The 27,887-nt window shown below is 39.5% G+C and overlaps 1 protein-coding gene across 8 annotated transcripts in view; it reads left to right on the top strand.

Annotated features, from left to right (window-relative positions):
- The first annotated feature begins 6,600 nt into the window (after window positions 1–6,600).
- Window positions 6,601–27,887, top strand: part of coro2ba (coronin, actin binding protein, 2Ba) — a 38,846-nt gene continuing 17,559 nt past the window's right edge. For 2 of the 8 annotated variants that reach the window (XR_006372335.1, XM_044134037.1), the window contains exons 1-3: window positions 6,601–6,954; window positions 8,519–8,565; window positions 12,040–12,153. Coding sequence is in view for 6 of the 8 variants with exons in the window: in XM_044134037.1 (XP_043989972.1) it covers window positions 8,554–8,565; window positions 12,040–12,153 (126 nt within the window). In the remaining 2 variants the exon portion in view is untranslated. Of the gene's footprint in view, window positions 6,955–8,518; window positions 8,566–11,803; window positions 11,854–12,039; window positions 12,154–26,680; window positions 27,036–27,887 lie in introns of those variants that run through there. The other 6 variants (XM_044134052.1, XM_044134081.1, XM_044134071.1 and 3 more) reach the window with 6 other exon arrangements.

The raw sequence follows: 27,887 nt of genomic DNA, 5'->3' as shown, positions 1-27,887 counted from the left end.
CCACGTTCACAATGACACATACTTTTAATATGTATCTTATCCACTGTAATGGTTGTGAACAAAATATTAAGTCAGACCACCTACAACTGGAAAATTGTCTGAAATTTACAAGACCACAAACAGTCAGCGTGTTCAACCCCAGAACACTCATTTTTAGTGTCTGCAACATTCAGGAAACTAGTTAGGATGTATAATAAACTACAGGGCACTGACAGCTGTATATTTAGCCTGCATCCACAGAAAAGCCTACTCCAAAGTGAAATTAGTCAAGGTTTATTAGTTGGTGGTTCTGAGCAAGAACCTACTAACTAGGCACAAACTCTTCTAAAAGCCACGCGAACATCTTAGCATCTATGAAATAAATCTTTGAACATTTTAAGCGATAATCTGGACAAATTGAAAATGTTTGTGCATTGGGTCGTTTGGCAGAACAAAAGTCAGAAACACAGAAGGATTCCTCCATCCGTTTGTTCCAGTCTTCTGAAATGTCAAGCAAGACTATTTTCTGTATTTTTAACAAGAGGAGGTGTTGGAAAAACTAGAATACATCTTAATAGTTGTGGCCTTAGTGAACTTATTTGAAACAATTTCACATTTTACTGTTTTATAAAATATTAACTTATTTTACAGCTTCCTCCCACCCCCCCCAAAAAAATAACAATCTTTCCTAGTAACTGTAGAAAGCACTGTGACATGTAAAGAGCTCTATTTTAAACAGGTAGAACATATAAACAGGCAAAACTAACACCCAATATTTGATTAAGAAAATGTGGGAATCCAAGTCACTGGAAAAAGAAAAAAACGAAACCACAGCACTCCTATACATTTTACAAAACCCACAACGAGAGAGTGCTCCACCGAACAGCTGGTGTCCAGGAATGAATACCAGCAGAGACTTTTAAAACTTTTTCAATGATCCCGACCGCTCTATGATTTACTGTAAGAGGACGACAGGGTTCCTGGAGGTCCAGAGGCATCCATACGCCCTGGCATGCTGAGGATAGGTCCTATAGTCACAGGTAAATATGCTCCTTTCTGTATGCCCACAGCTGGAAGCCCCACACGCTGTTACACAGTTTATGAGTGCCGAGTTCATTCAGTACCTCAAGTCTTCTGGCCGCAAATATTTCTGCCGTTTCGATGTTTCTTTCTGTTCCTTTTAGACTAAGAGTGAGAGGTCTTCCCTTGTCATTTATAGTTTCTCAACTCTGTGTGATCAGAGAACCACAACCAGCAACAGTCACATTCAGACAATCACACAGGCTTTGTCTTCGTTGGAGGGAAAACAATCCGGGCTGTGCTGTGGTTTCTCTTTCTGCTTGAGCCTTACGTCCTTGTTGCTAAAACTCTTTTCACACAGATGTGACTTCATGTGGTATGATCACTCAGATGCCGTGTCATGAAGCTCAGTGCAGACAGACACAAGTGTCAGAAGAACAATCCATGCTGCTGGCAGATGGTTTTAGTCAAACCCACACAAGAACAATGAATCTTAAAAATGCTTGATGCTTTTGTAACAACCAAATCACATGACTTCTTTTGAGGTTAGATACTTTTTAAAATATCCATCCATTTTCTGTTCACCCTTGTCCCTAATGGGGTCGGGAGGGTTGCTGGTTCCTCTCCAGCTACGTTCCAGGCGAGAGGTGGGGTCACACTGGACAGGTCGCCAGTCTGTCGCACTTTTTAAAATATATATGTGTATATATTTAGATGACTTCAGGACAAAAATGCTCAAATATAAAGGTTTTTTTATATGATTTGAGAAAATTGCCTTCAGATTGCTTCATGTGAGGGCCGGTGGAAAGAGGGAAATGCTCATATTGTACAACACAGTGTGACTTGTTCCATGTGGCACAAACATGCCAGCAGTTCCAGGCGGCTGGCTCTAATCAGCTTCTGCATGCATACCAGCTCAATCAAAAACAGTCAAGAATCTGGGCTGCAGTCAGTCCCTTGAAGTTGCAATGAGAATCTGGCAGATTAAAAAATATCCAAATACAAGACAAAAAGAAAAAAAAAAGTCAAGCGAGAAACCTCAATTTATTGAACGCCAAGTTTTAAGAGCATTTGAGTCACCAATCTCACCTTCAAAAGGAGACCAGCGTGATCAAAAGTTGTTTGTTTTCACTTTAGGAGAATTTCGGAACAGACTTTAGCAAAGGGTTCAATAGCATTCCGTGGCTTTTAAGATAAGCCGCGGCCCGTCGGACCTGAAGCCGCGAGTGAAAACTTCAGGCTGCCCGACAAGCTGTGTAAGCAATGGTGGGAGCTCCTCTAATTAAAGAAAGAGCATTTGACTTAGCGCTGGCCTAGGACTTAGCCTGTCTGTGTTTGCTACTTTGGACCACACAACCACATCAACCCCAGTTCTGGTTCCGTCGTTCTTGTCGATCAAAAAGAACCTGCTCCTGCAGCCTCTGACTCTGGAAAGGGGCAGTGAAGTGCAGTTTGTTTTTCAGGTTCTGCACCAGGAAGGCCAGAAAAGGGCTATTTGTGTATATTAAACAACATCTAGGTGGGGGGGTTTTTTCAACAAAATCATCATGAGAAATGATTATTCACGCTGCAGCTGGCTCGTTACTTATGGAGGATTATGAGGAGCAAATGTAGATATTCACATCTTTGCATTAAGACTCATACACCGTCCCCGTCATTGAGGCTGACACACAGATAGAGTTTCTATGAATATGTTCTCTTCAGCACTTTTGTAGGACAGCAAAGCCCTGAGATTTAAAGCCACAAGTCAGAAATTTGTGTCGTGCCAACATCAAATCCCTAAACTTGGCCTAACAGGGCATAAAACGCATTTCAAATTCAATGGTAAAAACATTGACGACCAAAGGAATATTTATAAGGGCAAATCCTGCCAGCTGTCTTATCCAATCAGCTCCTCAAATGGTCCTTTGAGAATTATAAGTTTGCAATGTGCTTTTCTCCTGCTTACTGAATTTTATTAGACCCAAATATATAGCTCCGGGATATTGTTAAAAAATACAAGGACTAAGCAGAAACATTGTTGAGGTTTCAACATCTGTCTTTCTGCTGATGTCCTTTAAATAGTGGACATTTGCTCCGTGATATGATAGAGTATATGGGACAAAGGGTATCTCTTTTGATTATCACATATTTGACAAGAAGCTCTGTGTTGTTTCCAGCTATTTTTTTTCCAGGTTAGGTCTCACCAGATTGCAAAAGCCCGTTTAACTGCTACCACATGTTGGGCTTTTGTTAGTTAACGTATGTGTGCGTGTGTGTGTGTGTTTCCAGACATCATGTGGCGAGTGTGTGTCTGAGAGAGACAGATACATAATGGCAAAGGGGAAAAAAATGAAAAATTATACACAGCCACCTTTTTGTTGGCACAGTAAAGATGAGTGAGAAGCACTAACATAAAATATTTTACTGTAGTGGCATGAACTGATTATGAGAATTTACAGCATTCATCCAGCAGTAATTTTGATTTTATTTCACATCTCTTGGCTTCCAGATTGCTTATGGTGCGTCATGTCCTGAGTATTTGGATTTTTTTGTCCACCTCATGTTCTCCTGCGTTCTGTTCTTTGTCATTCTTGTCATTGTTTCATTGAAACTACCGTCTAACTTCTGACTGTCTGCATCTTTGGTCCTGCTCCTGCACACGTCATGGCATGGTGATGAGATTGATTTTTATATCAGAGGATAACTTTGTTTGTCACTGTTGTTTTAAGGTTTTGTGTTATTGCTCTACCTATGGAAATGGCTCAATATAGGCAAGAAGCTGTTTTCATATGACTTGTTCACACCTTCTAAAAAACAGAAACATTCATCTTACTTGAAAGGCAAGCTCTCTTGTCTTTCTGATTTTAATGAGTGGCCAAGAGAATTTGATGCATGTCATTATATTTAAAATCCGGGGAAACAGAAAGACATGGAACACAATATAAAAATGCCTATGTACTCTGATCAACTAAAAATAAAAAGCAAAATAAAAAAAAAAATAAAAAAATGGTATTCAGAATATAGGTGCCATTTTTCGAAGACTTGTCAGTGAAAAATTAGGGGTTGGCAAGAAAAGGATGAGTTTATTTTAAGGCGTCAACATATTTTAACCCCATAACTTGTTGTTTTCAGACGTGGCTCATGTAAGTCTCAGTCAAGAGAATCTGAATGCTGTCTTTTATACAATTTAATCATTATTATGTTCAGAATTTTTTTTTTAGACTAACACGCTGTAACTATTAAATTGTCTAAGTCTGACTCTGATTAGTAGATCAGCACCTGTAGACATCTTCTTCCCCAGAGGTGCAGGATATAGAGGTTCCTTCAGGACCAGTCTGATCCAGTTTAGATGTACAAACTCTTCCCCAGCTCACTCAAAACTAGGACTGATCGCCCTTTTAGACGATTTGATTTTGAGAAATGCTTTAATTTCCATTGTGTGCCACATCACCTTACCAGTAATATTTCCATTTTATTTGAAGTGCATCTTAGTATTAGTGTTGATTCAAAATAAATACTAATGATTGCTCTATGGGCAGGTTAAAAATGCATCCTTCCGACTTTGAAAGATTGTGATACCAAGATAATTTAACCCAGCACAACTACACCCAACAGCAGGGTTGAAAAAATATGACAAGGTATTTTAAAAAGAGGATATTAAAGAAATCACATAAATTAATACGTCTGAACTGCAAAAGTACAAATGCATCTGCTGTTGACACTGTCATGAATCAGAGGCAAATGATTGGGACTGGAACTAGGAGGACTACTTAAATTTGCCCCAGTGACCGGCAGGTGAAAAATCAGAGAAAATGAGAGGTTCAGGAAAGGAAAACCCTACTGGGAGAAAAGACTTGTATGAAATAAAATCTAGTGGAAAGACACTGAAAGAGAAGGCGTTGCTTTTGTTGTTTACTCATAGCTGTGGAAGGCATCATAAGAACAGACTCTGAATGGGCCGTAAAGATTTATTCTCATTGGCAATTTCCTTTTTGTGTGCGGAACGTCAGCGAAGACTTGTTAGATGGTGTACAATTTTTCTTTTGGATACTCTCCTTTGCTTGTCCTCTCTACCTTTTATCCCATAAAGAAAGTGTGTGTGTGTGCTTTTTTTTTTCTTTTAATTTGTTGTAGAGTGCAAATGTCTGGAACACTGATCTTTGCACCAGAGAAGCTGAAATTCGAGCCCCCCTACATTAAAAGTTCCATGAGTGCAACAGTTTCTGTGAGGGTAAATCATGTGGTTGCCTAGTGTCAGAGAACTGGATGAAACGCTGCCATTCTGGTGGTTAAGCGGGTTCGAAAGCGTAGCATAAATTGCACGGAAGTGCATAATCGCCTGACAATGCACCTTTCATGCATATCGTCATCTTTCCCACAACCCATTCATGTCTCTCTTTCTCCCTCTGCTGTCCGCAGAACAGCAAGGCAGATAATGTTAAATTAAAAGCAAGGAGCAGTTAGTGAGTTGCTTTTAATCTAGCAGTAGCACGAGTCATGTTTGCTTTTAGTAGAATTAGATATTTTAGATGTTTGGTTTGGCAGGAATCAGTGGTTTATAAAAGGGGAAACGCGCCTATGAAAGTAACATGGGTTTATTTCATACATTCTGCATTCTGAGATGCTGGAGCTGCGTCTTTTCAAAAGGCCACACTGTTCTCCTTAAAATACAAATTCACTCTGCACCTTCTGCCAATTGTGAGTGTAAGCTTTGCAATGGTGGCCACATGCTTCTGCTGTGAAATAATTAGGGAAATATTGTCTTTGAACTCTTTGGAGATTGTTGGATACCCTGATATTTTATTAACAGCAGGTAAACATCTCAGCTAACTAAAACTGCGCCAGAGATGCTGGATTGATGCAGGAACACAGAAATAAGCGGATTAAAGTTTCAGAGATCCTTGGGAGGTAGAAAGTTTCAACTTGAATATTACAGAGTTGGAATTAATCTGGAAGTTACCAGAGAAGAAGATTCACAGGTGGGGAAGCACCACTAATGGCCGTGCACAACAAGATGATTGTTGTGATTTCTCAGTGCCACTGGAACCTTCATCTCACCATAAACCTTGAAAGTGTGAAATATTTATGTTCTGAAGTCATTGCCATATTCTGTCCATTTCTCTTAGTTTCTTACAAACTTCCATTAGTTTATTACCTTTCTCTTGCTCTCTGTCTTTTGTATAGTTGTATTTATTTTTCTAAGCTTATTGTCAGGCTTTAGAGTGTTTTCACACTGGATAGTCCTGCAGACTTCATTGAATTGGGGATGAAAATTGCAACATTTGTTACATTTTCAGCAGGTGTGGTTCTCTTTGACACTGCACCGTGTTAAGGAGACAACAGGAAAACCTCAGAAGAAGATATGAGAACAACTTCCTTCTTCGCAAAATGTAAATAAAAATTAAACAGTGTCCAATTTTTGCGGTTGTGTAACAACTCTGTGCCACAGTTGCTACACATTTCATCTGATTAGCTGTCTGGTTCTCATTGCACTTTACTACAATCGCTCAGTAATTAAGCTTATTCCTGACATCTGTGTTCACTCACACCATTCATCTGTTTTCTATGGTTCCTCCCTCGTTGTCCGTTCCAATCTATTGCGTTTCTTTCTATCCGTGTTCTTTGTGCTGCACCAGTTAACAAGGCCTGTAAATGTTTTCTACTATTGCATTTTCATCATGGACTATAAAAGTGGCTGTGTGGGCCTTGGCTCTGACATGACAATTCTAGTTGGCCTTAATTGTCACATTACATGCAATGCCGCTGCCCGCGGATCCACCAGCTGTTTGCTAATAGCTGTTGCCTCTAGTCTGGTGGAGCTGAACTGGGGAGGCACAGGAGAGCCGTGCTCCAGGTTAGGCCTTGTATAGATAGACAGCGCCGAGAGCTAGCGTTTAGGCACCCCGGAATGGCTGCCACAGGCGACGCAAAGATTTCTCAAATACGCATGAAAGAATCAAAACAACACGCCAGGTATGTTTTTGGGAAGGGAATAACATAAAGGTGAAAATCGATACTCCCGCCTAATGACATGCTAAAAATGCTACCTATAAATTTTAATTTCTCCAACTGTAAAAACTCAGCTATAGTGGTTAATTATGTTAACCACTGTTTAACATCCTAGTAGCCTGCATTGTTTAACGCCACTAGTAAAATCAGCATAAACTTAAGAAAAGTTAACTTGTACTGTTTTTAGTGCTTTAAAAGAATGTCTGCTTCAATTACTAACAGGTGAGATTCTCTCATAATTAGGTAATGCTGATGAATTTTAAATGGCGATTTATAGTACACTTTAAATCGGAAAATGTACAACTTTAACTTGGAGTAAGAGTATTTATGTTTACAATGTTTTCCCCCATATAATGTCAGCTTCTGCTTGATATGAAACATAGAAAAGAGCACATGTGCGACTATGGTTTTATTTCACTTTTTTAAGTAAATGTGCGTTTTTCTTTCTCATTCTATAAAAATAAATACAGTTGTGCAGGCAATTACACAATATGATCACTAGATGGCGGTAACCTGTTACATTAGGCCTGTTTTGATCCACAGACGCCAGATGGTCAAAACTATGGACCAAAACTGACATAATAAGAAATAAAAGGATAAATACATATTTTCTTTTTCCTTGTCCTTACACAAAAGTTTCTGTGAAGAAATGTATACATGTTCTTTTTTATTTCCCCCAAACATGCATTTTTGTCAAGAAAAGTAGATATTTTGTTTTCTCTTTTTCTTATGCAAGCCCTCCTCCTTTTGTCATTGCCTCCTCTCCTTTCTCTATTTCTTTTTTCTGCTCCTCTGTGTGCATCTTTATGTTAATGAGGAGAGCTGCGTTTCTTCGTCCAGCTCCTCTACTATTGGCCAATAGAGCTTTGGATCCAACGTTACTGCGTAAGACGTTGTGGGGCGTTTACGTCTCGGGCAGTCGCTCGGTGCCATCTTTACAGGCCACAGACCAAAACAAACTTTATCCTGGTGTTTTTGTTGTGTTACCGACTGCAGTGAAGTTAGTTTCGAGTTGGATATTGGATATTCCAATATCCGCTGAGCAAGCGGCCTTTAGCTCAAGGTTGATCCGATTTATGAGCGCTAATTTCGGCCAGCCGTTCTCAAGCTCCCTCCTCAAGCGCTCGGAGGTTCACTTGGGGACTTTCAACAAATTTCCAAACCAAACACTCCTGACAAACAAACGTTAATAAATACCTTACCTTGTGACCAACTGATACAAAAAAGTGGTAATTCATGCTTTTACATGAGACACACTACCCTCTATTAAAATGTCAAGTCATTTTCAGTATTTCTAATAATTTTAATATTAAATTATACAATGTTTTCTTCAAAAGCTTCCATACATACATTGAATACAGATGTTCTTTTGTGACACATGTGGCTCACATGTGGCGGTAATATTTGAGACATGGTGGTTTCTACAGTTGTGTAGGTCACCAACTTTTCCACCAACTCCCTGCAGATTATGTGTTTTCCTTCCACACCTTCTAGCATGGAGTGAACTGGAATTGTGTTATTTTTCCAGGATCCCTAGAAATCCGCCACAGTTAATTCACCCCAATGGCACAATTGGTAAGTTTAAAACAATGTACTGCCTCGTGAATGTTCCTTCTAAATGACTTAATTTTTAAGTATTGTCAGTGAAGCGAAAAGGAAATAACCAGTGAGCGGAGTAATAACATTTCTTTGTAAGTTCTTTATCTTAGCTTGAAATAATACTTAGCATTCATGACATTTACGACCTAGATAATGTGTATTTTCTCTGTACCGTCTCCTGCAATTTAAAGACACTCCGCCTCCACCCAGAAATTGCACACAGACACAGGAAATTCTATTGTTCCAGATAGGAAATGCTGTGACTGGGGGGTTAAATGACAACGAGGTTGAGGAAAGACACCACCAAATGAAAATTTAAGTGTACGTAGTAGAACAGGAGGGGGAAAAAATCCCAATAGGTGCTAACTAGAATGAGCAGATATCTCATAGCATTGTTGAGTTTGATGTTTAAGCATTTAGACATTTACACACAAACTCGTAACAACTTTTATAGATCCACAACAACAAAGACAGTATTGTGGGCTGCAGGCGCAATAAAGAAGTGTGGGAGGATGAGCCATGGAAACGGTGTAGGAATTTTGCCTTGTCCCTTTTTTTTCAGACAGTATGATAAAGATGTGTTACTGTGCAAGAGTAGGTGTTTGCTTTTTTGTTACTACACTCACTTCCTATTGGGGAAAATCCAAATATTGTCCAAAAGCAGCAGAGAACTAATTTAAACTTCAAGTGTAAAACTTCGATTCTGTCTTAATAAAATACACCGTGTTCCAAATTATTATGCAAATTGGATTTAAGTGTCATTAAGAAATGTTTTTGTTGTGCTACTAATTTTACAGATGGTATTTTGTGTCAGGGCTCTTTGAATCAGTATAATTAATTTCAGAGAGCTGGTTGATTAGTTTATCTGAGCGCAATTAAAGGAAATCTACCTAAGAAGGATGTTCCACATTATTAAGCAGGCCACAGGTTTTAAGCAGTAAGGGAAAGAGAAAGGATCTCTCTGCTGCTGAAGATCATCAGATAGTGTAGTGCCGTATGAAAACATGAGATATTTAACTAAAACTGAAGCGTTATCGTCGTGCTGTGAAGAGATTTGTGGCTGATTCAGAACAAAGATGGTTTGTACAGATAAAGACATAATGAGGAAGGTTTCTGTTAGACAAATTCATCGGATTAAGAGAGCAGCTGTTAAAATGCCCTTAAGCAACAAACAGTGATTTGAAGCTGCTGGTGCCTCTGGAACCTCAAGGTGGAGGATCCTCCAGAGGCTTGTGGTGCATGAACCTACTATTGGGCCCCTAACCAGAGCTCACAAGCAGAACCGGTCCCAGTGGGTCCAGCCGTACATGGAGATTAATTTTCAAACAGACTTGTTCACTGATGACTGCTGTGCAACCTTGGATGGTCCAGATGGACGCAGTAGTGGATTGGTGGTGGACGGCCACCACGTCCCAACACGGCTGTGACATCAGTAAGGAAGTGGTGGAGTCATGCTTTGGGCTGAAATCATGGGGAGAGAATCATTGGTCGGCCCCTTCAGAGTCCGTGAAGGTGTGAAAATGACCTCAGTGAAGTAGATGGACTTTCTGACTGATCGCTTTCTTTCATGGTGCAAAAAGAAGAGCTGAACCTTCAGTAGCAAAATCATCTTCATGCATCACAATGAATGCTGCAAGGAAAACCACTGTGTCATTGGCTGCTATGGGCATAAAAGGGGAGAAACTTATGGTGTGGTCACCATCCTCCTCTGACCTCTGACCTCAACCCTATTGAGAACCTTTGGAGTTTCCTCAAGCAGAAGATCTGAGGGTGAAATGCAGTTCATATCAAAACAGCAGCTCTGGGAAGATTTTCTGACATCCTGCAGAGAAATTCAAGCAGAAACTTTCCACAAACTCACAAGTTCAATGGACCAAGAATTGTGCTGTGATACCAAAGAAGGTCCAATGTTAACATGTAACTCTGTCTGTTAAGATGTTTTTGATTGAAATAGCTTTTGATTTTAGTACATGTGACCACTTAATGCTGCACATTCAAAGAATGACCGTTTGCAGTTCTTTATAATCCATAAAATGTTTAGAAAATCTGCTGTGCATAATAATTTGGAACATTTTGAGTTTTTTATTTTTGAAAAAAAAATACTATTCTCATGGGGAGTTTTGTTCAGTAAAATTTGATTTATACTGTAATAGTTCATGACTTAAATTATACTGATCATCATTTGCATTGACCATTTAAGAAAATCTGGGATAATATCACTTTCATAATAATTTGGAACACGGTGTAGTAGTAACAATACTAGATTCTAGTAAAGTTGCTAAACAATTATTTTACATGCATCCATTGCCTAAAGGTTGTTTAAGTTTTAATCAAACAGCTCTCCATATCCTGTCTTCAAGATCTATCGTACTGCAAACGATAGACACATTCCTGCTCATTTGAATAAAATAACTCAATATCTGGTTCCTGCAGAACTTGTTGACATGTTGAAGTAATTGAGGCATTTGATGCAGCTGTTTTGGAACAGGGATCCATTTAAAAGTTGCAGGACAGTATTTTTCATGGACTGGTGTTGAATACCCTGCTGGAGATACTGGCGTCTCTTGATTCTGGTTGTACATCCTCCAAAATCACACATAAAGGAGGTATCTACAAGAGAGAGTGTGTCCAGGATCTGTCTTTACTGTTACAAGATCCTTATGTGGTCACGACAGGCGGAAATTGATAAATCATCACTTCTAAGTACGACACCTGGATCCTCTGGTTCGGTCAAGGACTGATTTCCAAAAGAAGTCCATCAATTTCCACTTGAGGACCATGACAGATGAGCTAACTTTAACGTAGACAGCAAAATTTTCAATTTCATGCTGAAGGTCAGAGCTGAAAGAAGTAAAGATGGGCCCCAGATGTTTTGGAAGCCGCACGTCCTCCTATTGGAGAATACCCCTCCATGAACATCCTCGGCTAGATAAATTGACTTCATTTGTTCGGAGGGCATTATTGTTCATTTAATTTTACGTCGTCTTCTTGAATTAAAAAGAACGTCACATTCATTTTCACCATTTGACATGCCTGAGTAGCAGACTGCGACACAGCGTCCAACTCCCTCCCTCCCTCCTCTGTTTCTGCAGTCTGCTCCCCGTCCCAGCCAGGCAGCCCCGCTCCCACCTCCTCCGGCAGCCCTTCCCCACTGCTCATCGATAAGCTGTATTAGCCCGTCGCTAATCATATTGCGAGCGGCGCGGAGCGGGAAGAGCTGCGAGTGGCAGGCGGGCAGGCTTTGCGCGCATCATCTCTGTGTGGGTGGGTTTGTGAGTTAGCAGCTAGTGAGGGAGGAGGGGTGTATCCTAGCTGGGAGCTTTTCCCTGTTGTAGTAACCAGCCACACGCCGACTGCCAGCTATTACTTCACTGCAGCAGGAGTCGGGTGAGCCAGACACACTAACCTGACTGTCCCCTCCTCTCTCTGCTCTCCCCTCTGCATATTCAGCAGAGCTGCCCTCCTCTCCTCCTCATCACTGTGCCACTCCTGCGGCGCTCTTCTCTGCTTGAAGGGGACGTTGGCCTGCTCCTCACCCACTGGTTCTGCATGACTGTCACAAAGGTAGGGAAGACTTCAATTCCAGATGCAACTTTGACTCTGTCTTAAAATTTATGCCAGATGTTATTGGTCAGGGTTATGCTTTTAGTGGATGATGGAAGAAGAGCTTTTAAGTAGTGTTAAAGTTGAGCAAGGTTGCTGTTGCTGCCTCAACAATGCCGATGGGATCAGCTTACTGAAATATTTGTTGTTTTTAATTTGCATTAAAATGTCATTCTTGGCAAGTTGACACAACTGCTGGTGTGATCTAGATCTGCTGCTCTTTCTTGAGGGGAAAAAAATCCACTGACAGTCATATGATTTTTATTTTTTATTTTTATTTTTTTGCCAACAGCAGCAGGAATGAAGTGTGTCCCTTTACCGTGTTGCTTATAAATATGACAAACAGATGAAACTTTATGGAGAATAAATCTAAATTATGGGCTCCCCACCAGGTAAATCATAAAATTCCAGCTAATGGCTCTGATATTTGCTCAACTTTAAAGTGGGAGCTAGAATTAGGTTTGTATCAGTATGATTAGTTTCATGGTGCATCCTCTGGGAACGTGTGTAAATAGTGCAGTGCCCATTCAAGGGGAACTTACCAATGTGCTTGGCTGTGTTTGTGTGGATATTAGTAGCCTGTCAGTGTGTGTTTTTGGTTGCAGTCTGTGCTTAACATGCAGCACCCAGATGAATCCTCTTAATCAATTACTCTGGAGGGAGAGAGGAAGATGCACACAGAGAGGAAACTGGCACACCTACTCCCGTGTAGAGACTTAACCTGGACCAAAATAGATGACCTACTGTAGACATGGGACAATGGCCTATTTAATGCACTGGTGGTGACAAAACACCTGCAATTTCCTCCCCAAAGTTTTGATAATAAAGAATGACGATTCTCTCGTTTAGAGCTGCAGTCTGACTCAAATTTACAGACAGCTGCTTGCAAAGTCCGTTTTCCTGGCTGCGTGAGACATTGTGTGGGAGGTCTGTGTTCTGCTGTGTAGGTGAGCAATCTCCACTATGAGATCTGGACCAGGAAAAGGTCAGGTGTTCATGTTTGGCACTCAGCCATGAATTAAATCTCACGGTAGTCGAGGCCAAAAGGCACTGGAGAGAATTTTAATGAATACTGCCTCGCTTTTGTTTTATCTGGCGTGTTGATTTCCTAGAGAAACACTGAATCAAATAAGGGTAAAGAAGAAATAAAAGAAAACAGGAAGGTATAATGGCAGATTTCCGCGTGGCATCTAAATGATGATGATGATGAATGTCTTTGTGGGAGATGCAGTGAGAGACTCTAGTGAGCTGTTTTCATGGCTCTGCCTGCCAACAACAGAGAAGTCACCTTGGGATGGACACGGGACACGAGCTGCTGTGCTGACAGGACTAAACAGCACAAGGACCCAGAGAGGCAGTTTTGAACGAGGGAAAAGCTCCTGCAACACAACAAAGCTAGATCTGCATAATCTGGCCTATACTTTTTAAAATATACCAAGACCAGCCTGTCTCCTTGTTCTATTATTATTATTACTTAAGTGTAGGTAAAAAGTGAAGAATCAGTCACCCACTATTTTATTGGCAAATATTCTGTGCTTGCTCTCAGGCTCAGTCGCCCTGGATGGTGAGCCATATCTAAGTGGCTCACCATCCAGGGCGACACTCGATGCTTGGGATGGGGTCAGATTTTGAACGGTGGTTATTTCACCTCTTTGCCATGTCATACCTCTGGTTGTTTTTTTGTTTTTTTTTTAATGGCAGCATTTGGATGATTTGCACAAATCCTACCAACAAGGAGTTTATTTTGTGCCCAATTTGACAAACTGATTTATTTATTTTTTGTACATTTTACTTTAAGCTTGTTGTAAAGGAATTAGGTTTTGTTTCTTAATAATTCATGTCTACCAGTAGCGGGGTCATCTCTCATGTTCCTTATTCTGACAGAGTTAAGTAATCCAAACAGGGATCAGAAAACAATTATAAAATCTATAGAAAGACATATTTCAAGTATAAGAAAAGTGAGGATTTTTTATAACCATTAATTGTCATATGTTATGAAAATACTGAGATATTTATTGCCATACAATGATTTGAATAGTCTTCACAATACATTGTAAATGTATTATTGCAATAAATCTGTTTTTGTTTCCCAGTAGCTCAATATTTTTGTTTTATTGCAAGCAGGAATAGATTATTTGAAAGTATTGTCAAAACTGTGAAATCCTTAAACATTATTACATGTTTTCCTAATATTATGGCCTTAGCTTAGATGCATGTGTATGACAAAGTAGGAAAGAGCAGAAATGGCAGAAGGTAGGTTAAAAAAATAAATAAATCAGTATTTAGTTAATGTACAGATGAACTCGCCTTGAGACAATTTAATGTCACTCAGTTCAGTTGTCAGTCAGTTCTACTTTTTGTTCTGATGCTAAGAAACACCAAGAATTAAAAAATAAACTAAAATAAACTAAGAAGCTTTTATATGAGCATATTTTGGTCAGCAATGAACCTGGAAGAGATTTCCAAAGATCACCACGAAATCATTTTTATAATGTTGGTTGAAATATTGCTAGTTATTTTTTATCAAAACTGTTATGATGTTACTGACATTAAGTGATGTCACACTAGAGAGAACACCAACAGTAGCGTGTGCATGCATTTTTTTTTTTCTTCTTTCTCTACCCTACGTTAGTATTCAGGCTATAATTAGAGTCTTTTTGTAAAATCTTGCATATCAAAGAACATTCGGCTCTATTAATTAAATCAATAAACTCCTGCTTTGTGGTAAAAATGGGGAGTACTGACATGTGTTGGTTTAGGAAGGTGTTCATTGGTTTTAATGGATAACGTGAGGGAATCAGTCTGGTTACTTACCAAGCTTGTTCAGTCAACCGAGGGAAAACCTACTGTTTACTCAGATGCTGACAGAGAATATAGGTCATCACAAGTTTGCATCCATGACTGTTTGCTGTTCAGCATGGCAAGGGACCCTTCTGGCAATAAATGACTATGAAGGGTCATTTAGAAAATATACTACGAAAGATCATTATAGATAAAATAAATGTTTATGACCTCTTTCCAGATCCAGACACTCTTTATTCTGGATTATTGAGTTGCAAACAGCATCAGATGAACATAAAATAAACCAACTGCCCCGACTTTGTAGTTTGTAGTTGGTTTGTCTCCGTTTCCCTCTATGCCATATATTCTGGCATATGGCATTTCCTCCTTAGATTTATGATGTTGCACATGCTTGTTTTTGCATCATCATTAATCCATTTCAGATCTTACGCAGTGTGCAAAACCTGTGATACATGCTACTTTATTGTAGCAAATCTCTGTTTTTCTTAATGATTCTTAATGATTTTATCTTTGCAAATGAGCAACAGGCCATGCTTCCAAAGGCTCTGATTGGTCTGGACGGGTCCAAAGTCTCCAACTGCTGTGGCGTTTACTTGAGAAGCAAAGTGACCTCTTCAGGAGGCAGTGGTCACTCTGCCAGATGGACTTCAGTCAGACATGTTGGGTTGGGAAAACTACTACAGAACTAAATTATGCTACTAATTTTGTGTCGTTTGTCAAAATTTAGCAAGTTATCCACTAAACGTTGATGAATTTTTGTACTACAGACCTTCAGACAGCGTGGTGAATACCCTCTAAAAAACAAAAGCTGCAGTTTGCAAGACCACCTCTTTCCACATTCCTTTGTTTTTTTTTGGAAGGACGACACAATGAAACATTTTCAGGAATTGCATGTGATCAAGCAGGCATACAGTTGGAGGAAGAGCTTTTGCAATCTTTTTTTGTTGTTGTTGTTGTTCCTTTAGACGGCAATAAACGGTCGTTTCAGTTAACACTGACGGTCGTCCATGTGTTGATAAATGTTAGTTCTTACAAACGCGTAAATATATGTTGCTCGCCAATGAAGGCTTTACAGTAAACGTATTGACGTGAATCCAAAATATTTCAAAGTAGCATTCCAGCTGCGTTGTGTGTGTGTGTGTGTGTGTGTTTGCAATTATATATCTGCAAACACTCCAATTATGACAGAGGGAGCCCCATGCTTCTCTGATGTCAGGCACACGTGGGGCTGTAAAGACGTCTGAAAGCCATTTTCAGTGTGTGTATGGTACAGCATCTGCTATTAACAGCACAGTAAGCCTATCAGGACTCAAGTGGGATAAAACCAGTCCCAATGTGCTATAAAAAGCATCTACTCTTTCCTCGCAACTATAATTTTATTGTAATTTTACTTGTTTAAGTGAAACAGAAAACTAAAACTTGCCACAGGAAAATTACCACCATGTGTACACGCACTTAAACCGTCTGAATTCTTTACTTGGAGCACCTCGCCCACCATAAATCTTAATTGAGTCTGATTTAGACCATTGGCCATTTGTCAAGTCTGCTGTTTACCCACACACCCTCTCCCGCACACATTGGCACATAAAACTGCAAGCTAAATCGCTAACCTGGCAACCCAAAAACCTGCTTTTTCAGAGGCAAGAAAATTACACAACAGCTAAGCTGATTTAGGAGAAGTATTACGAAACTAAGCCTTTTTTAGCGGAACAGATAAAAGAATGACAGGGAGGGAAAATTGTATCTGCGATAGATTTTTTTTTTGTTTTTCCTCTTTATAAAGCAAAGCGGGGGGGAAAAAGGAATATTGTGTGAAAGCAACAAAAAAGCATTCACCACAGGAAGACATTCAGATCCAATGAGCTCATTGCTGGTCAAAAAGCCTCCTTCCTAAGCTCAGTGTGTGTCTGTGTTGCTGTGACTGTATGTAAAACTGTACTCTGCAATTCTGTGTGAAAAACCTGAAGTCCACTGGCAGGAGAGTTGGGAAGCTCCTCTTCCTTTTTCTTACCGTATCAATAATTTCTTGACTGAAAAACAAGACACAAGATCACGGGCTGCAGATCCGCCAAAATATGGCTTCAATGTATCGAGTGCAAAGGTAAAGGCTTTGTTGTGGCTTTTGTTGGATCAGAGCATTCTTTTTTTTTTTGATTCCCCAAAGGGAAGGAGTTCAAATAAAATAGACGGAAATGAGGTGAAATTATTTGTGAAGCTCCTCTGAGAAAATTAGGAGACGGGAGAGAATGTCCGTTTCCAGCATTCCCTTCATTTCCCCTTCAGCTGAGATTAAGTGCACATCCCGTGTGTGTGTGTGTGTGTGTGTGTGTGTGCGCGCACGTTTGTGTTTGTTTGCTCAGTTGGTTTCAGTCGGGATGTAGGTTGTGCATCCTGTCGGCGGACTTGGAGAAAAAGCAGAAATAAATGTTTCACTTATTCATACAGGTTAGTTTCTGACCAAGGTATGTCAATTGGCTTTATCTGTATTTTTGTTTTGTCTTGTAAGATTTTGCTTTTGGAGATAGCCACGTTTAGAATAAATTACCCATAAAAGTACTTCAATTTAAATGTAATCCTTTTAGTATTGTGGTTTTGGGGGTTTAGGTTATTTTTGGTTCCCTTGATGGGCACATCATGAACACCAAAAATCATAATGCATTTTGTGGATTTCTTACTGAATTTAAATGTCAGAATTACAATATTACCTGCTCAGTGGGTTGCTTTATTCTTTCAGTGAAATAATCTGCATGGAAAGCTTGATGCAGTTTTGTAAAACGGACATTGAAAACTGCGTTTCCCACCCAGCTAAAAATCAATGCTTACAACAACAGCATTTTTTAATTATTATTATTTTTTTTAAATCCTTATGCAACTTCAACTCTCATTTATTTGGCAAAATCAGCGCAGATGATTAATGTTTTGTACTTTATCACTCACACATGGTATTGTGAGTGGATACAATGCGCTCTGATTTTTTATATATATATATATTGTTGGAGCTCTGCTTCAAACATGATGCACGCCACAGTGGAAGGTGCGTATCATAAACTTATCTGTGGGTGCATTATAAAGTTCTGTGCGTATTCTGCGACTACCACAGGGCTGTGAAACTGAGAACACAGCAGTCATTAGTGGGGAGTGGGGCAATGAGAGACCGAACACATGGAGGATGAATCTGCCACCCACACCAGTTCTCCAGCACACAAATACACACATATCTGCAGCTTGAGTTCATTGGGGTCAAACTCAGCACTGTTATTCCCCATTGGCACTGATCACAGTGTAAATATAGGTTTTAGTCTGTGCAGCATTGATTACTTCAGCTCTCTTTTTGTGCTTTTCTGCCCCACATGTTGTCTTTTTGTTGTCTTTCTAAATGCTTGGTGTATTTTCATGCTAAGCGTTTGGCTGTACTTAAGATGCAGTTTCACAGAGTATTTAAAATTTCTCTGTTTTCCACAGTGCTTCTAAACTGATGGGATGTGAGGAGATCACACAAACTGCAAGTGCATAAGCCCCTTATGATGGTTGCATCACAGTGAAAGTGTCGCCGCTGAACCATAGATAAATCCTAGTCTGAGGTTTTTTTTTTTTTTTTTTTTTTTTTTTGCAAAGCAATCCATTTCATTGGCAAGACTTCACATCGACATTTTGCAAACCTCATGAACCCAGAGGTGCACATGGGGAAAAAACTGTAATGTAAAAAAAAAAAAAACGACAACACAGCTTCAACTTGGTCATTGAGATGCTTGTGTTGTGCTGTTTTAGCTGCACATTCTTCTAACTACAGTGGTGTTTGCAGTTATTTCCTCCAGCTGCTTTGTGGAGCAGCATGGCTTTGTGAAACTGTGATGAGAAAATGCTCGTCATTGAACACATTGATCATGCAGGCTACGGGGATACATAAACCCAAAGCCAGATATTTACATGCACTGGATGAACACATTAGCTTTTTGTCAGTGATTTTAAATCAAGATCTGCTTTCTGTTTTAGGTCAGTTGGAATGACCAAAATTAGTTGCAGAAGCTGAATACCAGAATATTGAGAGATTATTTGTATGAATAAATTTCACACATTCCCCTTGACTAGCCACGCATTTTTAGCTCCAGCCACAAATCTTGTTTGTCTCGTGAGGCCTTTGTGCTCTAATGCATCATGATGTGAATTTCTTTTTCTTGTATTTTTGTTTTAGAGGTTTCTTTTTGTTAGTACAATAGAAACTTAATCGCAAGACATGAAGTCATTAAATGGCGGTAAATGCTTTAGATTTCTATGTTTGTGCAAATACTTCTACACTATGAAATTCATCTTGTTTTGATTTTCTTAAGATTTTGTTAACCACTTAAAGCTTTTCTTTTACATTCAACCAATCATAGATCTGCAGTGCTTCATGTCTGTACTCAAGCAGATATCCATGTAAAGGGTTAACATGAGATTCATGTCTTGTCTAAAAATGATTTAACGCCTGGAGATGTTATGGTTCAAATCTAGCAGATCTTTTACCGATCCTGTCCAACTGACTTAATCTGATTGGCTGAAGTCAGTCTTTTTGGACACTTTAGCTGTTATTAAATACTCTCACCCATCCACAGTGTTGACTAGTCAAAGTCAGGTACACTTGTAGTTACACTGTTTTCAATAGACACCAATACCCTCTCACTTAGTTTGCATTAGACTCAATACTTTAAAATAAACCACATTTTAGTCTTGTGCTGGTTTCTAATGTGGAGAATAACATCTCCATGCAAAGACCCTATAGAGTCCAAATTTTGAATTATGGTATGCATCTTCCTTTCTTTGTTGCTTACAAGATGGAGTCACCAGCTGAGAGCCAGCTGTGTCTTTACTTCAGCTTTCACCGTCTTCGCCGCGGATAAAAGGATTCCTGGTTGCTTGCCGAAAAGCTAGCTCATTTTTCTGCATAGATGTTCTGCTGAAAGCTTCAAAGTAGAAAGTGAAGAATATAACACGTACTCTCATGCACCATATGCATTTGCGCTTACTCACATTGTAGACTGGGACCGTGACTGGAAAGTAGCCTTGGAGAAACACTGGAGTTTCTTGCAGTAACTCTAGCAGCAAACCCTTTTTCACTCCCAGTAAATGCTTCAAAGGTGGGACTACATCCTATTAATCATAGATTGGTTCCTTTTTTAAAAAAAAATTTAAATAAGTTTTCAAAGGCATTGTGTATCTCAATAAATAACACCCTCGACAAGACAATGTATGAAAATGATGTTTCTTTTTTTTCTAATTAGCTTGAAAAGTCAGATCTCAATCATGTTTAAAGCAAAATAACAAAAATAATATGAAATGAGGATGGCACAGATAATACAATGAGCCAAAGTCTGACACTGGAAATTAGCTAATTCAATTGGGACTAAATGGTGCCAGTAAAGCCTCTGTTACAGAGATATGGGCTAAATTAAATATCTGCCTCCATAGAGGATAGGAAAAATAGGTCTGAGTTTTACATCTGCCCTTTAAACTGGGACACACAGCCGATCGTAGCTCTATACAAATGGTGGACATGCAACTGATGGATCAATAAAGCAGACTGGCAGCTGAGTGAGAGTCCCAAAGCAAATCTGCCCTGTTTTTATAAGCTGCATTGTCTTTTGAAAGGTTCTTTCCAAACTTTTTTGTTAAATCTAAATAACAGCAGAATCCATACTTGAGCCTGATGGTTTATTTAATGTAAGGAACTCTTCAGAAGAGCAGCTCCTTTGAGTTAGGTTGACTTCAAAACAACCTTCACCTACAAATGGGAAAGCTACCCTTAAAGATGTTTTCCTCACTAATCAACAAAACCTTTTATTTGAATTCCCCCTTTTTTTTTTTTTTTTTTTTAATTAAATCCTGTCTCCTTAAATTTTGACAACATAATCGGAGTTTCTGCTTCACAGTAATGTAAATGATTCTTTTCATCAGGGTTCAAACAGTAAGCTGTCAGGAATGGAAAGTGTTTGGCTCTTGAGATCGTCTGGCACTGAGCTGTCCTTTTTCATCTCCAACTCTTATCTGCTAAAGAGCCAAAAGGTTTGAGAAACCACAAGGGGCCGAGTCCGTCTGCTTACTGATACAGCTGAGAAAGTTCACCTGGCACACCGAGGATCTACATTCTTGGGCTTCAAAGCTTTGTGTCTCATCCAATTTGGACCAACAAGTCGCTGTTTCTCAGGCTTGTGAAACGGCGAGTGATTTGTTCATTGCAGTCAACATCAAATGAAGATTTGTCCAACTGTTTTAGGTTTCCCACGTTGTAGTATTTCTCCTGGGCCTGTTTTTTACAGTATGTTCTGCTATTTTCAGTCAATTTAGAGCTTTGTCGGAGAAGATATTGACTTTTGACAACAGAAATCATGACGCTTCTCCTCATGCAAAATCCACTTCTTTTTGTCCTGGAGGGGGACGGGGTCATGAAATGCATCATTCATATTTTTATAAAAACGCATTGACATGAGTTTCTCCAAAATGCGCCTCAGAACAGGGGCAAACAAGAGGCCACAATGACAAGGAATTCAGACCAAAACATTGAAGTTCTGCTCTACAGCGACCACAAATGAATGATTCACATATGAAGAGGAAGGATTTAAAAGTGTGATATCTGGACTTTAAATGTCTAACTCATTTATATCCTCAATACTAATCTGAAATTAAAGCTAACCCAGTATCAACCTTGCTGTTGATACTCCCAGCTGCCACTGCCATGTGGCAGCTGGGAGAAGGCAAATAGGTAAACAAAGGGAAGGTGAAAAAATGACGGAGTTCAGCAAGATCTAAAATGATCTGGAATCAAAAGGGGAAACGTCTGATATTCTGGGAGGAATAAATGCAAACGTACATGAAATAGATCTTAAGAATAAAGTTTAAAAAAATAAAATAAAATTGTCAACATCCTAAAAATAATATTAATGAACCAGATCTATCAAGACTTTTCAAACATTTGAACAATGAAAGTGCGAACACAAATAAAAACCAAAGCCCAGCACTGGCACCAGTTTGGTGAAGAAAACCCAATAAGCTGACTTTTACACAATTTTAGTGGACATTTAAAGTAGTTTCTAAGCAGTAGTAAAACATGAAGCTCTTTTAGAGTCCACCATGTGAAGAGGCTCTCAAGCATCTTAGAGAAACCAGCTAATCCAACAACAGCACCTCAGTCTGCCGGCCATCGTCTGCATCAAAAGATCAATGATCTAAGAACCTCTAAGCAGTCATGCTCTATCAGCAATTACTGAATGCAATATCTGGAAACAAAACCCAACAAAACTCTGAAACCTGAAGCCACTGACTGCGTATTCATTCCTGGACCTTTCCTGTGGTCTCACTTTAGTGATGGATTTCTGTAATCTGATCAAAGAACTCCTCCATCTCCCTCTTCATCATCTGTCTGTGAAAAACTGATTTGATTTTGCAGCTGATGCGACTGAGAAGTGAAGTAAATGAACTTGCGTCTAGGTTGTCTCTATAAATAATATACATAAACGAGCGATATCTAATGAATTTTAGTGGATTAAATGCAATCAGGTGCTAAAATTATAAAGTCGAGGCAAAATTTGACCTTTTTTTTTGAGACGACTCTGGAAATCAATATTAATCTAACTCAGTTTTAAGCAGCCTTTGTGTGCAGATCTGCAGAGCAGCCAGGTGGTCTGACAGTGGGGGCTAATCTGTCTGCTAAGATCTCCCTCTGCTCCTCCATTCTGTCTGCCTTTTTCCCTTTTAAATATTTCATCAATCAACAGTCCTACCTCCTCCTCCTCCTCCTGTATTTTTCCCTCCTTTCTTATCTCCAACCTGAAGTGGCATGGTCTCCTTTGGTTGGCGTTTCTCTGTCTTTTTGTTCATGTTTCATGTCTTCCCCCTGGACATCTCTTTCACCTCGTGTCTCTAACCCTCCCTCGGTCAGTCCGGGTGTGAAGCCCAGCTTGCATCATTATGCTCCAAAAAGCACAGCCAGAAGCTCCTCGGGGGGGGGAAACGGGCAGCAAACACATGGGATATTATTAATTTAGACCATCTTTTTGGCTTTTGGTTGAATGACCTTTTGAAGGCAGAAGAAAGAAGATGTCTCTCATTTGTGTTTGAAAATGAGCTGTGGTGTGCTCTGTTTAAGAAAAACGCTATTATCAGCACATCTGGAGAGCAAACCAGCATGTCATTTTGCTGGTTTGTAGAGCTGCTATGTTTTTATCCTGCGGCAGCAGGTGGACGGAGTCCAGGACACCCACTCTTCTGTACCTGTACATCCATCTACTTATAAGTGCCTTTCAGCAGTTTCTGTTTCCTGTACTTTTTTTTGCTTTGCAGCTGCTTAATGGGCTTGGCTTCTAAGAGCTGCTCTTAGCTGAGCTTTATGCATCCACTGTGAACACCAAAGCATCTGAAGATCAGAGATAGACTCTCCAAAAATTCATACAGAGCAGACTCTTGGAAACATTCTCCATTTCATTTTGAGCTGTTTGAAAATGGTTGGATTGATTCTTTTTTTTTTTTTTTTTTTTTTGGTGTTGACACTGTAATATATTCAAATCAATCCAGTATTCAAAGCTGGAAATGTTTAAGTGGCTCTGACTTCTCCTTCCAGCAGATTGAATTTCATACAGAGTCAAATAAATTATTACTTTTCCAACATTCCTGAGCTAGCCATCTGGAAAATTCAACAAAACACCAGATGGAGATATTCATTTGGTCCTGCTAGGTCAATTATCTCACGTTCTTTTTTTTTCATGCATTGCTGTGAGGGCACTTATAGGCACCTCATCTAATTATAACTAAACTAAAACTACAACTAACTAGCATGGGTTAAGATAAATTAAACGAGAATAGACAATAAAATATGCAGAGTAACATGCTATCTTAAAGACTCGTTAACACGCATTATAGTGAGAACATCCTGAGCAACACCTGCAGCTCTTCACATCTTCTGGCAGCGTTGGTTTGGTTTGGTTTGCTGCTTTTGCAGAGTAACATGATTATCCAAAGGTCACAATAGACTCTTTTGTGTAGATTCTTCTGGAAGATCTAAAACCATCGAAACCTTTAAGAACAATTTAAGACGGTCAAGGCTCAGAAAATTGTTTAAATTTCTACCATAGCGATGATGCTATGGTAGAGGGTTTTGAAGGTTAATATTAGAAGTCAAATTCATGTTGTTTTGGCAAGCATAAAGGGATTTTATGCAAAGGACCAACGCAAAAATAAAGTTGTGGAATTGAAGTGAGTAAATGTGAGGTTTTAATGCTTCTAGACATGAAATGGACTGACATTTCTGCATCAGTAGTTAGCTGTCCTCATAGTAACAGTTTGCTGTATAACTCTTTAGTTTCATCTGTCTTTTATAACTACAAACATCCTGTCAGGCATTACCATGGCAGTGTAGGAAACACTGTAGCACTTTCAGCTGCGATACTTCCTGTTTGAGTCAGTAATCGGAGCGCTCACTTCACACTGAGTGACTGTTCGGCCAAGTGAGTCAATGGGATTTCACTGATTTTTTTTATTTTTTTTTATTTTGTATTTTTTTTTTTTTTTTGTGAAATTTGCTCCTCGCTGAGACGGGAAGACATTAAAATGACTGAACAGTGTCGGATCCAGAGAAGAACAACAAAAGACGGAGCATGACATGCTGGCATGACAGGCTTTAACTGTGTCTGAGTGACAAGACATGAAGTCACCCTGCAGATTTCTCCTTTGTGTCTGTTGAATGCGGGCTCTGATGGTTGGACTTCCTTCTTTGGCACCAGCATTAAGGACATTTTTATCGGGGAAAAAACTGGATCTTTTCAGCGGTATTATTGCTGTTTGAATGGCCCTTTTTCAGGATTCATAATGAGTCAGTATGGCACCATACACTGGGTATAGTTTATCAATAAAGGACATGCTTGGTGCTGCCAGCACCAAGCATGTGCACTTGGAAATAACCGACTACATGCACTGAGCGTACAGAAACCGCTGCTGCAGTGTTAAAAAATAAAAATAAAAAATCACTTTTTGCCGATTGCAGAAGTTAAACGTGTCATTTTCTATTTTGATTTCCTCGCTTTGTGATGAAGAAACCAGATCTGTTTGGAAATCAGAATAAAGATCTAAAAGCTTTAAACTAGACAAGTAAAGTGTTTCAGCAGCAGCAACGTCTTCAGGCGACGCATAAAAACACCCAATAAACGCTCTTCTCTCTGGAGTGCTCTGCCTCCAAGACATGACTACCGCATAACTAGATGCTGGTCCAAACAGACAGCACATGGACTCAGAGCTGAAATCCACCCCATATGTGCAACACACGCAGATTTAAAAAAACAACCTGCCGGGCCAAATTCACGTCTCGGTCTCAGACATTCATCACGGGACGCAGTGCTCACTACAACACCTGCCTCAGCGTATCGACCCGACCCGACCGAGCAGGAGGTCTGGGGCATTTCCAGAAGCTTCTTTGTTGGTTCTGAGTGGAGAGTTTAAGTCGGGGAAGACAATGAGTCACACAGCAGACTTCAGTTTAACTTTTTTAAATAGGACTTTTTGCGGTGACGTGTTTAGGATGCATAAGTTGTGTGTAAATGGATATATTTTTTAATATAATTTGGCTAAAATTCCCTTTGAAATCACCTTTTTACATCGGACGACACCCTAATTTGTCTCGACCAGACCAAAGTTACTTGGATTTATTAGTTTGCTTATAATTAAGCCAACAAATAACATGTTTATTTACATGTTGTTGTTTCTTTCAGCCTCTTTTATTTATGTTGGATGGCTCCTAAAAACTTGCTATTATAACTGAGTTTACAATTCCATGCATTCATGTGATTAACTCCACTTTTTAATTATGAGAAAACAAATTAGCAGAGTTACGTTTCACTGTCTTGTAGTGAAATATTTTATTTTTAAATGAAATTCGTAAATAACAGCTAAAATGTTTCCATGTTTCAAACATTGATTAAATAGGTTAAGACTCTTGACAACAACTGCTAGAAGTGAAGATAAACTAAAAACTGCTGATTATAAATAAATATTTTCATGCAAGTAAACATAAGAAACACGTTTCAGTATCGTAATTAGCTGAGACTTTTGCATAAAGCCGATAATAACCTGAAAGATAATTCATCCTTTACTTCCCAAAACTCTGCTGGTTTGCTTTTTCTTGTTTCCTCTTTCTAGGAAACATGTTTGGAAATTGAAATAAGATCTTCACACTTTTTTTTCCTCCAGTTTCTTATTTATTAATTTAACAAATAAATATGCTGTCATAATTGATAAATGAGCCGAAAAAGCTTCACAGATTTCTAAAAAGCCAGGAAGAAATATTGATCAAGACCAATTTTGAAAGTAAAGTTTGACTTCTTGGTAGCAAAATACATGAAATAAGGATAAGGGAAAAACTTCAACATTGTGTTGTACATCAATCAACCCGTTTCATTCCACATTTAGTAGCTATCATCATCTTTGATCAATTTAAAATATATGACTCCGTAATTCTGCTTTTTGCACTCATGTCGTTCCCACCAAGGTCAACAGGAGATCACATCTGTTGTTACTAGATTTATACAAGAATCATATCAGTGGTGGAAATAGTTGGAAAGTCTAGCTCAGGCTTTCACAGAGAGAAAGTGAGCCGAAAAACCAAGAGTGTTCCTGGAAGTCAGCCAGGAAGGCCTTGTGATTTGAAACACGCAGCGGGGGGTGGGAGAGGGAAGAGGATGAATGGCTACTACTACAGAGCTGCTGCTGCTTGAGCTGGAGACAGAGAGAGACGACTGAGTGGCAGGATGGGAGAGAGGGCTGAGAGGAAGAATGAGGGGGTGCGTGCCCTGCAGCTATCAGCACTAGTAGGAGGAGAAGAGGGTGGGAAGAGTTTAGAGAGAGCGGGGAGGAGGGGGGAGAAAAACATGAGAGAGTACGAGGCAGACGCAGGCCGTCTGCGTACATTTGCGAGGCAGGAAGGAAGAGTGGAGATCTGAGCTGCTCATTTTGGAAGGAGGGCGGATATTTGCAATCTGACAAGGATACAAAGACAGAAGAGCCACTGTCAGGACAAGGGGAAGGTAAGGTGGTGCTTTCAGAAGCTTTAGTGATTTCAAAAATGAGAGGTTTCGACAAACAAAAAAAACCCCAGCAGGGTGCAACATCCAGCCTGTGGAGAAAACATTCAAAAGGGGGGAAACTGTCAGCAGAGCTAAAAAAGGCCCCAGGCTGAGCTGGAAGCTCACAAGTCAGAAATCTTGTGATGGGGTGGATGCAGATTCATCTCGCCTGTGTTTTTAAGTCTTGCATGCCATCGCTCATGATCTGTTTTTGTGCCTCCTCTGCTGTAAGTCCTCGTGAGATAGGGAAGACACAGTCAGACAGAAGTGCTCTGTGTGCCAGAAGCCAGTGACCAATGAATGAGCATCCTTGTAAAAGAGAGAGAGAGAGAGAGAGAGAGCTCAAAGCAGGCGAGTCTGCTCTGTCCGTCTCCTCCAACCATCCCCGAGGCTAATTTCTGCTGCTCTTCTGTTCTTCATTAATTCCTTAGCAAGCTGCCATTATGCTGCTAACGCAAACAAAGGTCCAGATCAGATACTCTATATCAGGATGGGATGAGATGTTTATGTCCTTAAAGTGACCACCAAAAGCAAAAAAATAGAGAAGTGCTAGAAATTTAAGAACCACTTTAGAGAGCATGTTTTTTTTTTTCTGAATGTTATGCTAATTACTAGATATTCAGTACTCTATTTTTAAACCATACATAGTTTTTTAAACTTGGAGTTTTTCCTTAGACAAAAGCTTCTTTTTCAGCATTTAATTTACAGCCTGATCATAACACCTTATGGTCGAAAGCTTGAACAATATCTGAATGTTGTATCTAAAAGAAACAAAACGAAAACAGGAAAACATTTAGCTAAGACTTGATGTAC

Source organism: Gambusia affinis, linkage group LG02 (genome assembly GCF_019740435.1).
Source record: "Gambusia affinis linkage group LG02, SWU_Gaff_1.0, whole genome shotgun sequence".
In the NCBI taxonomy this organism is placed as follows: Eukaryota; Metazoa; Chordata; class Actinopteri; order Cyprinodontiformes; family Poeciliidae; genus Gambusia; species Gambusia affinis.
The sequence above is the reverse complement of the archived record's forward strand: the minus strand, read 5'-3'. Positions and strand labels throughout refer to the sequence as shown.